Source organism: Mesoplodon mirus, assembly GCF_964341445.2.
Source record: "Mesoplodon mirus genome assembly, chromosome: 4".
NCBI classification, from domain to species: Eukaryota; Metazoa; Chordata; class Mammalia; order Artiodactyla; family Ziphiidae; genus Mesoplodon; species Mesoplodon mirus.
Window position 1 is genome coordinate 55,520,919 of NC_138979.1, and position 11,854 is coordinate 55,532,772.

The 11,854-nt window shown below is 50.9% G+C and overlaps 2 protein-coding genes across 2 annotated transcripts; both read right to left on the minus strand.

Annotated features, from left to right (window-relative positions):
* Positions 1-830: 830 nt before the first annotated feature.
* CILP (cartilage intermediate layer protein) lies at positions 831-9,496 on the minus strand (the record flags this gene model as incomplete). The annotated part of the gene is made up of 6 exons (XM_082618732.1): positions 831-3,804; positions 5,867-6,024; positions 6,707-6,815; positions 7,588-7,902; positions 8,273-8,455; positions 9,457-9,496. 6 exons carry the CDS (start codon positions 9,494-9,496, stop codon positions 1,439-1,441), a joined length of 3,171 nt encoding a protein of 1,056 aa, XP_082474858.1. The 3' UTR covers positions 831-1,438.
* A 103-nt stretch (positions 9,497-9,599) lies between these two features.
* Positions 9,600-11,504, minus strand: LOC309802848 (cartilage intermediate layer protein 1-like; the record flags this gene model as incomplete). Its single annotated transcript, XM_082618733.1, has 2 exons — positions 11,409-11,504; positions 9,600-9,982 (listed from the first exon to the last, which is right to left on the minus strand). Exons 1-2 carry the CDS (start codon positions 11,491-11,493, stop codon positions 9,600-9,602), a joined length of 468 nt encoding a protein of 155 aa, XP_082474859.1. The 5' UTR covers positions 11,494-11,504.
* Positions 11,505-11,854: the final 350 nt, after the last annotated feature.

Sequence of the window (11,854 nt, forward strand, 5' to 3'; positions counted from 1 at the left end):
CTCCTCCCCCAATCCCCTTGGCCTCTTTCCTAATAGATTCTGGAGAGGTTGGGAAAGAGGCAATCAGTGCATCTTACTCAACCCTACATCCCTGACTATTGATGCCTCCAAGATCACTTTGGCACCATCCAGTGGCCTCTGATTTGCTGTTTTAAACCAAACACCTTTTCCAAAAACAAAAAACTCTGTCCTTTTGGATCAGTCGTCCAGTCATTTTACTCAAGGGACAGAGGCTGTTACCTGGCAGAGGCTGTTACACACAGAGGCTGGTGTCTGGAAAAGCTGGGCAACTTTAGAAGAGCTTGGAATAAAAAAAGAAAAAGCCCATCACTTCTGAGTGAGGTCAGCCAGCCCAGCTGGAGAAGGCAGCAGGCTGTGGGGGAATGCCAAAGGACCACTGCGCCAGCTTGCCAGACCCTGGGCCAAGCCACTGTATAAGCTCCCCAGTACTGGAATGAAAGAAAGGGAAAACAAATCAGCACATGTTTTCAGCTTTGCTCAGGGGCCCAGAACATCTGGGAGGGGCTCACAACTCCAGGAATCTCTGCTCTTCTCTGCAAATGGAAAATATGATCTATGAGAACAAACTTGACCAGTAGAATATGTGCCTAGTCACCCAGCCCTGTAACTTAGGGTTAGGTGGCACTGTGCCTCATGCCACCTGGTGACCACTTTCCAGAGACCCCTCTGTCCCTCTGAGCAGTTGGCTCAGTTTAATGGTTTAAAGACAGGTCAGTAAACTCAAAATCAAGTACAAAATGTGCATTTATTGACATCTGTTCTGGGCCGCACTGGGCTTCTAGAAAGAACAAAAGCAAATATAAAGGGAAACACGCTAATATAATTAGCAACCTAGGGCAGTTGTGGATACCAGGAGATGTTTTTTCCAGACTTGGTAGAGGAACTATGATTACCCTGTACTCAACAGTGTAACACTGAACGTGCACTAGAGTTCCAGATTCATCAAAGAAATAAATGTTATTTATAATTCAAGTAAAAATATTTCACCACCTTTTATATGTATGAACTGTGATGGAGGCCTTGCTTACATCCTGTGGAGCAAGGCCAAGAAATATGCTTTATATTGGTTATTTGATCTTCAACATCAGATTATCATTATTGTAGAGGTGGGCAAAACCATGCAAAAAAGAAAATGAAGGACATTTCTATGTATGGCACTAAATGAAGAATGCTCAAAGCCACAGAGTTTGCCCATGGCCAATTTCCTGTGTTTCTTGTAAAGAACAGGGCAAAGAGGTTTTATTTTGACATTTTGGGGGCTCCATGCCAATCAGTATCATGGGACAAAGACAGTAAGTAAGGGAATGAAGAAACAAACAAACAAGTTGCACTAGAACAGATGGGCTTAAATTAACCGAGTGACAGTTTGGGTGTCAGTCTCACAATGGCTGTGGGGAGAAGGGAAGTACCACAAGCCTTAGTTGCTCAGAGGCTGCTGAGCAACCCCAGAAAACCTCAGAGAGGCCGCCCCTCTGCGCCGGCGCTGGCCACCCTGACTTGCCCACTGCCTCCTTGAAGGCGCTCTTCCCCTGACAGTGCTTGCGGGGGAGGGCCGGGCCGGGGTGCTCTGGAGGTACTGGAAGGCACTCTGACGGCCCACCTGCCTCTCTACGCAGTTAAAGGTCAGGGCCACTCCCACATTGCTCTTCATGACTCTGGAGGAGCCATCAGATGTGCCATCAAAGCACCGGCCAAGCGCAATCTCCTTGGCCGTGTGAGGGTCCTGGTCAGTGACAGTGTAGATGCCATAGTTGTGGCCCAGTGGGTCCAAGGGTGCCAGCATGGTGTACTCACTGGTGTCGTCATTGACCGCCAGTGGTAGGTGGTTGACGAGGTACTCATGCAGCATGGAGTTTACGCTGACTCGATGGCAGCTGCCCTGGGGGATAACCTTCACCAGCGTGCGGTCTACACGGTCCTGGTCATAGAGCATCCCACTGCACTTGAACTCCAAACAGGCAGCTGAGACATTGCGCTGGTCCCTGTCCCGCGTGCTCTTCACATCCCGGATTCCGTATAGCTTTCCCACTGTCTGCCGGTGGGTGCCCCCCATGTTACGGGATCGCACGTTCACCTCCAGTGGCCCCATGATCTTCACCTTGATATAGCAGGCCCTGAACTCCATTGGCTTGGGCCACCATGCCAGGTAGTCTTCAGTCCAGCTCATGGGGTCATCCTCGTTGAAAGGGACCGTGTTGTAGTCATACCGATCCCCCTCAACCTGGTAGAACCGGAAGTGGGCCGCACTGGGAGGTACTTCCTCACATGCCTGGAGGTTCTCGAATGCATAGATGGGTCCATTGCTCTCCTCAGCTGAGTTGGGTCTTGGCTTGGCCATGCTGATCTGGAAAGCTGTCTTCTTGGCCTGTGGGTCCTCATGGTCTGTCCGGCGGTACTTGAGCTTGTTGAGGTAGGGCTGAGGGACACCAATTGCATTTGGGTTGAATTTAGGAGAAGACTCCACTGCTTCCAGTTCTTCCCCAGCCAGGCTGGCTAAGACGTAGGCAGAGTAAGCATCAGGGGACTGGTCATCACAGAAGGCAGGCAGACAGGCCCCGTTGGGGCCAGTGATGACACTGTCAAAGCGGCCCCAGGCCCTGGGGTTAGAGGAGAAGCCAGTCCTGGGCTCCAGGTTGATCACAGAGACCACGACACCCTGAATCTGCTCACTGGGCAAGAACCTCTGACTTCGGTAGGCCCTCACCTTGATGAAGCACCTCCTGCTTTCAGGGACATCCAGGTTAAAGAGCCTCCTCTCACGGATCTCCATGTTGCCCACCAGGAAGGTCCTGTCTTCTCTTCTGTTCCGCCTTTGGCTTTCAAATTTGAAGTCACCTTCCTCCTCCCACAGTCCTGTACCTGGATTGAGTGACCAGAGTTTCATCATGGGCAAGTGCTCTGGCATCTTGACCTGGGTTGAGTCGAGGTGGACCTTCACCTTGCCAACATTAAGTGACTCTGAGGAGGCCTCATCTGTGAAGTCCACAGAGAACATGCCGTATGTCCGAAGTGGGAAGGTGTCTCCTTCATCATTGATGAAGTTCAGGTCACTCTGGGCAGCAGTAGCTGTGGAAATATTCCGGGGATCCAGGAAGGTCACACTGGCCTTTACTTTTCCTGTGTAGGGATCCCCGTTCTGCCGGTAGAAACTCTTGGATGGGATCTCCAGCTCAGCCACAGGATCTTCACCAGCCATGTCCCCCAAGGGGATAATGTTGGTCTCCATGGCCTCCAAGGTGATGGGCTCTTTCCGCCGAAGCACCTTGATCTCATGGAACACCGCACTCCCCTTCTTATTGAAGGGCAGCACTTTGGTGGTGTTGACAAACTTCTGCAGCCTGTCCACAAATGTGAGCACCAGCCTCTCAGTGTCCTGAGGGACATGGAGGGTGAACGTGCCCTTGTAGCCAGTCATGCTCACACGGCTGTTCCCCATGTACACGTGGCCAAAGCGCATGGGTTCCCCATTGTCAGAGGCGCTGACGCGTCCCCGAACGATACTCCGGGTCTCCATACACCGCTGGCAGCTGCACTCCTTGGCCACCTTGGTGGGCAGCGTGTACCCACTGCACTGGATCTCCCTCTCCTCTGTTTTAGAGATCCCACAGCAGTTCTCCACAGCATCCTGGCACCTGATCCCAGTATCCTGCTGCCCTGCACAGGTCTTGACAGGACAACGACCCACATCATAGTAGAAGGAGTTGGTGGCATTCTGGAAACAATCATGGGGCAGCTGGATAAGGTAGCTCTCAGGGGTTGGGTTGCAAGGAGTCTCATCGGGGGCTATGGAGGGAAATAGTTCGGATATTAAATGCAAATACTTTTCCTACATAAAGGGAACCTCAACCTCCCCTCTCTGCCATACTTTAGGGTTTTCAAAGTACTTGTGTGATCCCAACTCTCACAGAACTCCTCTGAGGCAGATAGAACAGCTATTACTAATTCCATTTCACACACAGGGAACAGAGTTTGCTGCTGAGACCAGTAGAGTAATTGTCCTAATTGGAGGGGTCTTGAAAATTCATGAGGGTGTTTTGAGTTACTACCAATATTGGCAGTGCTAATGACTTACAGTGGGCAGGGGGCCTTGCAGCTCTGTTTTCTGCAGTGCCTGACACTGTCTCTCATAAGGAATTCTTCTGCATCCTGTTTGACTTTCACATATTCTATAGACATTCATGTAGGTGGAAAACTTGTTTAAAATTATCGGAGCCTGGTATTTTTTTTTTTTTTTTTTTTGGTGGTACGCGGGCCTCTCACTGCTGTGGCCTCTCCCGTTGTGGAGCACAGGCTCCAGATGCGCAGGTTCAGCGGCCATGGCTCACGGGCCCAGCCGCTCCGCGGCATGTGGGATCTTCCCGGACCGGGGCACGAACCCATGTCCCCTTCATCGGCAGGCGGACTCTCAACCACTGCGCCACCAGGGAAGCCCGGAACCTAGTATTTTTTTTACATGGCTTTACCATACATTGAATTTTTCAAGAATGCAGCTACCATATAAATCAAGCTAAGATTGTACTTTGTTTAGCTTGGAAAAATACCAAGAATTGCTTCCTGTCTCAGAAAAATCATGTACCTATAACAATTGCCCAAGGAATGTGAAATGATGCCCCTGTATCCATCAGCATTTGTAGCTGTCACATTCATGGTGACTGGATTCAAGTGCAAGTGGCTGACCTCTTGGCTGATGTTCTTGTGTCATTATGCCAAAGCACTTACATATTGAAATATATACTATTTTGTATTAAAATTATTTTCTTTGTATTTCCCTTTTATGTTATTAGGGCCATGTTCATATATATTTGGAAATTATATGTAGTTATTATCTATAAATTTAACTTTAGAATAGCAAAAAATATTTTTAATTGAAAATATTTAAAATTTAAAGTATTAAGAATAACTGAAAAAAAAAAAGAAAGAAAGAATAACTGTGACAAGCAGGGAGCACTGGTATAATGAGCTGGGAACCACTGCTGACAGCTCTCCACATCTCCTCTGCCAGGGTTCAAGTGCCCTGTGTCCTGCCTGTCCTGAGGTGTGTTACTCAACTTTCTTGGAGTCTCTGAAATATTCCAAAATCCTTCCAACAAAATTTCTTCTGCCTTTTGTTTGGTTTTGTTTAGGCCAATTACTAAGATATCCTCCTTCTCCCTCACTTTCCAAGTACAGTTTCCTGATTGGTCTTGGCCTCCAGTCTCTCCTCCTCCAGCTCACGTCTAGAAACCAGCTTTAATCAGGTCACCCTCTCTTGTAAAGCCCCCTCAGTTTCCCACTTCTATACCTTGCTCATGCTGGCCCCTTGATCTGGAATGCTCCCATCTCCATACACACAGACCCTGGCCATCGTTTAAGACCAGGGATTCACAACGTTGGCTGCAAATTAGAATTACCTGGGGAAGATTTTAACCTGTGTGTGACCAGGCCACATCCCAAACCAATGAAATCAGGCTCTCTGGAGGTAAGACCCAGGCGTCGGTATTTTAGAAAACTCAACAGATGATCCCAATGGGCAGCCAAGGCTGAGAACCACTATTTAAGCCTCAAGCAACCAGCCATAGTCACTCCCACCTAGAAAGTCTCTGTCTCTCATCTATAGAGTCCACAATTCCTTATCTCCTGTTTCAACTACATTTTTCCATCTTTACTGACTTGTCTCTTATTTCTCCACCCATCCTGGAGTGGCAGCTCTGTGAGGGTAGGATCAAGGTCTGTGCCATCTTTGTGCCCCAGAGAGCACAGCACTGTGCACAGTCCAGAAAAGCCCAAGGTTTTACTGCCCAGGAATGCCCACTGGGGTGCTCCCCAGTGCTGTAGCAGGGGTTCCCCGGGGCCCTGACAGTCTTACCTATGACAGTCAGCCGGGCAACATGGGACTTTGCAGCCCCAGTGTCGCTCTGGGCCTTGCAGAAGTACTCCCCGGCCTGGTCCCGCTGCAGATTCCTCAGCACCAGCTTGCTCTCGTGTTTGTAGAGGGAGGGGTCCAACAGTGTGCTGTTATGGTACCTGCAAGGGATGGAGAGGGACAGCCTGAGGGGGCAGTAGGAGGGCTGGTATTATTGGGGACACTGCCAGGAGCAAGGCAGATGGTGGACGGGTCCCTGCAGATGCCAACACCACCACTGAGTCAGCTCATTCAAGAACACTGACTGGCCTGGGAGTCAGGGGACTCGATTCTGAGTCTCAGCCCCACCACTAACTGGCTATGGACCCTTAGACAAATCATTTCACGTCCGAGTTTCAGCTTCCTGTTCTATGAAATAGGAGCAGTGATTCCTAGCTGACTCCATAGAATTGTTGAGAGCGTCAAACAAGATAATGGCTATAAAATGTTTGTGAAGGGTAAAGGACAGCCACTGGGGACACTGACCTTGTTTGCCCTTGTCTGGGAAATTAGGGCCTGGGAACCTGGTTCTGTGGCCCAAGGATATGAGTCAGGACCCCAAGACCAGAGCTGCTCTGGGGGACCCCAGCTTTGATAGGACAACAACAGGGCTTGCTCGTTGTCTGGGTGGCCTCAACCCTACTGGCCCCCACTTGTAAGTGCCCGTTTCCTGGCTCTGCACCAGGGCCTTACTTGTAACTTTATTCTATTGGTTATTGCCATGATTAATAAGTCCAGACCCAATGCAAGAAAGCTCTGGTTTCCAAGAGGAGAACTGAGCCAGGCAGCTGGCAGAATACTCACCAGAAATACTTGTCTGGTTTGGGCTTCCCTGTGGCCTTACAGCACAGGGACACACTCTGCCCAGCAATCCGTGCTTTTGTCTTGGGGTTCATCACAATGTATGGAGTCTCTAAGACAGAAGATGAGACATGGTGTTTTGGGTTTTAATCTTTGTGACAGGTTCTCCAGAGCCTTGCTCCCTCAGGTATTCTGACATGAGTTAAAATTGTACAACTTCACACACACCACCCAGCCCCTCTCTAATGGTCCTAATAAGTAGCTGGTCCAGAATGGAGTCCACTCCCTCCATCTACTCAGCCTGGGACCTGCTCCCATGGCCTCTCGGGCAGCATCGGGGTGAGGCAGTGGAGAACCAAGAGGACCTTGTACCAGCCAAGATTCCCAAACACTGCCATTGAGACAGAGCTGGCTGCTCTGCTGACTCCAGCAGAATTTTCTGGCCATTCTGCACCATTTCTGAATTCCCCCAGCCTCTCTCTCTATGCCTTTTAAACGTTATACTGTATCGTAATTGACTATGTTAGATAAGGTGACCAGGAAAGAACTCATACATTTAAGGGAGCAAGCCATTGCAATATCTGGGGGAAGAACACCCCAAGCAGAGTATATAGCAAGTGCAAAGGCCCTGAGGCAAGAGTGTGCCTGTGTGTTTGAGGAACAGATAGGAGTAGCGTGACTCAGTGTGGGTGGAGGGGACTATAACAGGAGAGGAGAGGGGAAGAGAGAAGAGAAGGAATGGGGGGGTCTGGCAGATGATGTTGGGACTTGGGGATTTTTGAGTTTTACTCTGGGCAACCTGGAAAGCCAGCTCTTAGTACTGTAATCCTTTTATTTAAAAGTCCAGTCTTCCTCCCCAGCCCTATCCCAGAGAAGTTAAGTACCTGCCCTCATGAACTCCGCCTTGATGGTGGCTGCCTTCAGTCTAGTCTTAGGCATTGTGAGCCTGATAGGGGCAAACTTGGTTTTTGTGATCTTCAGGATGCTTTTGCCATCGGGGCACAAGCCAGGGACGCGGAACCTCCCGCGGCTGTCCGTCTGGGTCAACAGCTTAGGTGTTTTGGTCAGGATGTAGACAGTAGCCCCTGAGGCTGGGGCACCCCCAGGGAGGGAGACAACCCCATACAGCACGAAGTCCTGGCACATGCAGGCGTCACAGTCAGCATTCACCTGGCCCATGGGGCAGGTCAGGTCACAGGCTGTGGAAGAAGGGGCCACATCAGGAGGACGTGTGTGGATTCTGGCCCTCCTTCAGTCACATCCCAGCCTGTGGACTCACATATGCTTCCTCTCCCCCTTAGGCCTTAGTCAGCCTGCATGACTAATTCCTACTCATCCTTCAAGACTTAGCTCAGGACACCTCCTCCAGGAAGCCTTCCTCAATTCCCCTAAGCTATAATAATTGACCACACACTATGCTCCCACATTATCCTCTACATCCCCCATCGGTGCACGTAATAGATGCTCAGTTAATACTTGATGAATGAATGGAGTCTGACCCTCCAACCTATTCTAGGCTGCTTCAGCCCCAGCCCCATGCCTGCCCAGTACCAAGAGCAGGGGTAGTACCTGAACAGGCCTGCTCCATGCAGAGCCGGCCCTCCTCGGTGGCATCATTGCACAGTGACACCGTCTCCGCTAAGCAGGTGCGTGTTCGGGTCTGGACCCCAGGGTGACCACAAGCAGCAGAACACTTGCTCCAGGGAGACCACGGGCTCCAGAGGCTGTGCTCTGTGTCTTGGCGCAGGGATCCTGCAAAGCAGGATCAGCAGATGGTCTGACTTACCTCTCAGAGGGACTCTGTCAGGAAATCTGACCCAGAGGCTGTTTTTTCTCAGAGAGCAAGGCCCTCCATTTACATCACAGATGTCACTGATATTTATATTTCCTGCAATGATTTTTCCAACAGATGGACATCAAGAGTCTTGAGGAAGTGGTGTCTCTAAGTTTTACAAAAACACCGAATGGGCTAGGGGTGGCCCTGAGAGGGACTTGTTGGCCAAGCACTGGGGCTTTGATGCACTGTCCTAGGAGGTGCAGGGATAGCACCATCTTACCCTTTACCCATGCTCCTGAAGAAGGGCCCCCTGGGAAGTCAGGGCCTGGGGCCTCAGTGACATCAAGCCCCCTCTGCCCCCCCTCCTCACCTGTGGTCTGAGGCCTGTGTACAAGAATGGAGGCCTCAGACCTCACTCAGGAGACCTTGCTCAGCCTGAGCTCCCACTGCAGACAACCACCACTGCCTCCCGGGCCTGCAGGGTCAGGCCGTGAGCACTGGCAGGACCCCGGGAGGGGAGCGTGCATATCCAAGAAGCGGGCAGGCCTGCATCTGGCTCTGAATTATCCAGTGTGGGGAGAGGAGATGGAAAGGGCAGGAACTCTTGGGCTCTGCAAACACAGGCATGGGTTTAAACTCCAGCATTCCATTTATCAGCTGTGTCGTCCCAAGAAGTTACTTAAACTCCCTGAACCTGGAATAACTTGTCAAAATGGAGATTCCTCACAGGTCAGTTGTAAGGGTTGAGTAATGGAGATAACTAGCAGTGTCTGGCACAGAAGAACTAACATAGAAACTGACACTTAGTGGACGTTCACCTGCATTAAGCCCTCTACATTCATTATCTCATTTAATCCTCATAAAAACCCCTACGAAGGATTACTAATATTACCCCTGTTCTACACGTGAGAAACCTGAGGCTCAGAGAGCTTCAGAACATTTGTCTAAGGAACAAATGGTAGGCCCAGATTCAAACCAAGCAGCCCAACTGCAGAGCCTGTGGTCTTCACCACCATGCCACATGCACTCAGTAAAGTGGATTGAAAGGAAATTACCCATCCACACAGAACACTGTTGGGAAGATTATGGTTCTCATGACATTGATGGGTTATTATGGAGTCAAAGCATGTGTATGTGTGTGACAACCAGAGTTTCTGTAGCCAGACGCAGGTCCTGGCTCTCCCTTTGCTGAGGCTGGTGGGAGGTAGCGGGTGGGGACTGGTCAGGCTCACCTGGCGGGCAGAGGAAGCGCACAGTATAATTGGAGCAGTTCTGGCCGGGCCGCTGCTCCCTGTTGAGGCACCAGAAGCCCTCAAGGGGGCTGCCATGGACCACTTGGCCAGTGCTGCCTGCGGGTATCCAGTCGGTGGTCCTAGCCTCTAGCTGCAAGGGCCGAGGACACACCTGGTGCCCGTAGTAGAAGCGAATGGCATCCAGCCGCTCGTAGTCACCCCGCCCACCTGGGTGGTCGATGTTGAACCATGTTGTCCACTCCCCAGAACCTGAGTGAGAGAGCCAGGTAGGAGAGGAGCCAGGCCCTGGAGCTCCAAGTGAGCTCAAGCCCTGGAAGTCATCCCTAATACCCCTCACCCGCCCCTCACTGGTCTCAGGCCCTCATCGCATCTCTCTCTCCAGCATCTCTCCAATCTCTTACACTTCTGCTTACACCCTACTGCCAAAGGTTCAGTTAAAGCTCTCAGCAGCCTTGGCTGTACTATGTCAGAAATTTCCTGCCTGGGTCTCTACCTCCAGCTTCCTCCGAACCCATCCCCACCCGTCTCCAAACACTGCAGTCAGGGTGAGCTTTCTCCATGTGGCTTGGGCCACATCACTCCTGGCTTTAACTCTCTTAACCAGGCATTCAGGTGCTGGTGAGCTGGCCCCTGGTATCTCTCCATCCTCATCTCCCCGCTCTCTCCCTGCCAGCCTGTGCTCTGGCCTCAGCAAGCCCTACAGCATTTCTGGAAGCTATCAGGCGGCTGCATGATTCTGAGCCGTCCTATATACTTGGTCCCTCTGCCTGGACAGAGATGTAGGCCAAATGCCTTTTTTTTTTTTTTTGCCACACTGCACAGTATGCGGGATCTTAGTTCCCCACCAAGGATGGAACCCACGCCCCCTGCAGTGGAAAGCATGGAGTCTTAACTATTGGACCACCAGGGAAGTCCCCAAATGCCTTTTTTTTTTTTTTTTTTTTTGCGGTACGCAGGCCTCTCACTGTTGTGGCCTCTCCCATTGTGGAGCACAGGCTCCGGACGCGCAGGCTCAGCGGCCATGGCTCACGGGCCCAGCCGCTCCGCGGCATGTGGGATCTTCCCGGACCGGGGCACGAACCCGTCTCCCCTGCATCGGCAGGCAGACTCTCAACCACTGCGCCACCAGGGAAGCCCCCCAAATGCCTTTTAAAAGTGGGTTTCAAGGCTTCCCTGGTGGCGCAGTGGTTGAGAGTCCGCCTGCCGATGAAGGGGACATGGGTTCGTGCCCCGGTCCGGGAAGATCCCACATGCCGCGGAGCGGCTGGGCCCGTGAGCCATGGCCGCTGAACCTGCGCGTCCGGAGCCTGTGCTCCGCAACGGTTGAGACCGCAGCAGTGAGAGGCCCGCGTACCACAAAAAAAAAAAAAAAAAAGTGGGTTTCACTCTGTATGACAGACTCTAGGTCCTTGTTATACAGCAGAAACTAACACAACATTGTAAAGCAATTATACTCCAATAAAGATGTTTAAAAAATGATATCTAAATATATATATATATGTATTACAACCATGACCATTAGCCAAGTAGCTATAAATAAAACATTTTTGAAAAATTTTTTTTAAAAAGTGGGTTTCTATGGACCCCTGACATTGTTCCCTGGCTGCAGAGATCCTCTTAGCAAGCTCAGTAAAAACCCTCCCCCCAATCACTCCCTACTCCAGCCACAACTCACTGTCCAGGGGGTCAGCAGGCTTGGCAAAGATGCCTGAGGTCCTCTTCCCAGGCTGGGCTCTTCTCACCGACTGAGTGAGCATCATCTGCCTCCCTGAGGGCCAGGAGGATAAATGAGAGGCCAAAACAGTTACAGGGGCCCAGCAGGGTCCTGCTACTAGCCTCTCAAGACATAGGGAAGCAGTGTGATGTGGGGGATGGAACGTAAGCACTGGGCTGGGTTCAAATCCCCACTCTGCCACTTACTGGCTGTGTGACTTCACAAAAGCTTTATTCCTTTAAATGTTTCCCCATAAAATAGAACTGCATCAACAATCACCACATCATAGGGTCCTGGTGCATATTCAGGGTGATAGTGAAGGTAAAGGGACATGGCATGCAGTGCATGGTCAACAAATGGTGGTTCTCTTTTCACTCTTGTTCTAGAAAGGGACCATGGGATGCTGC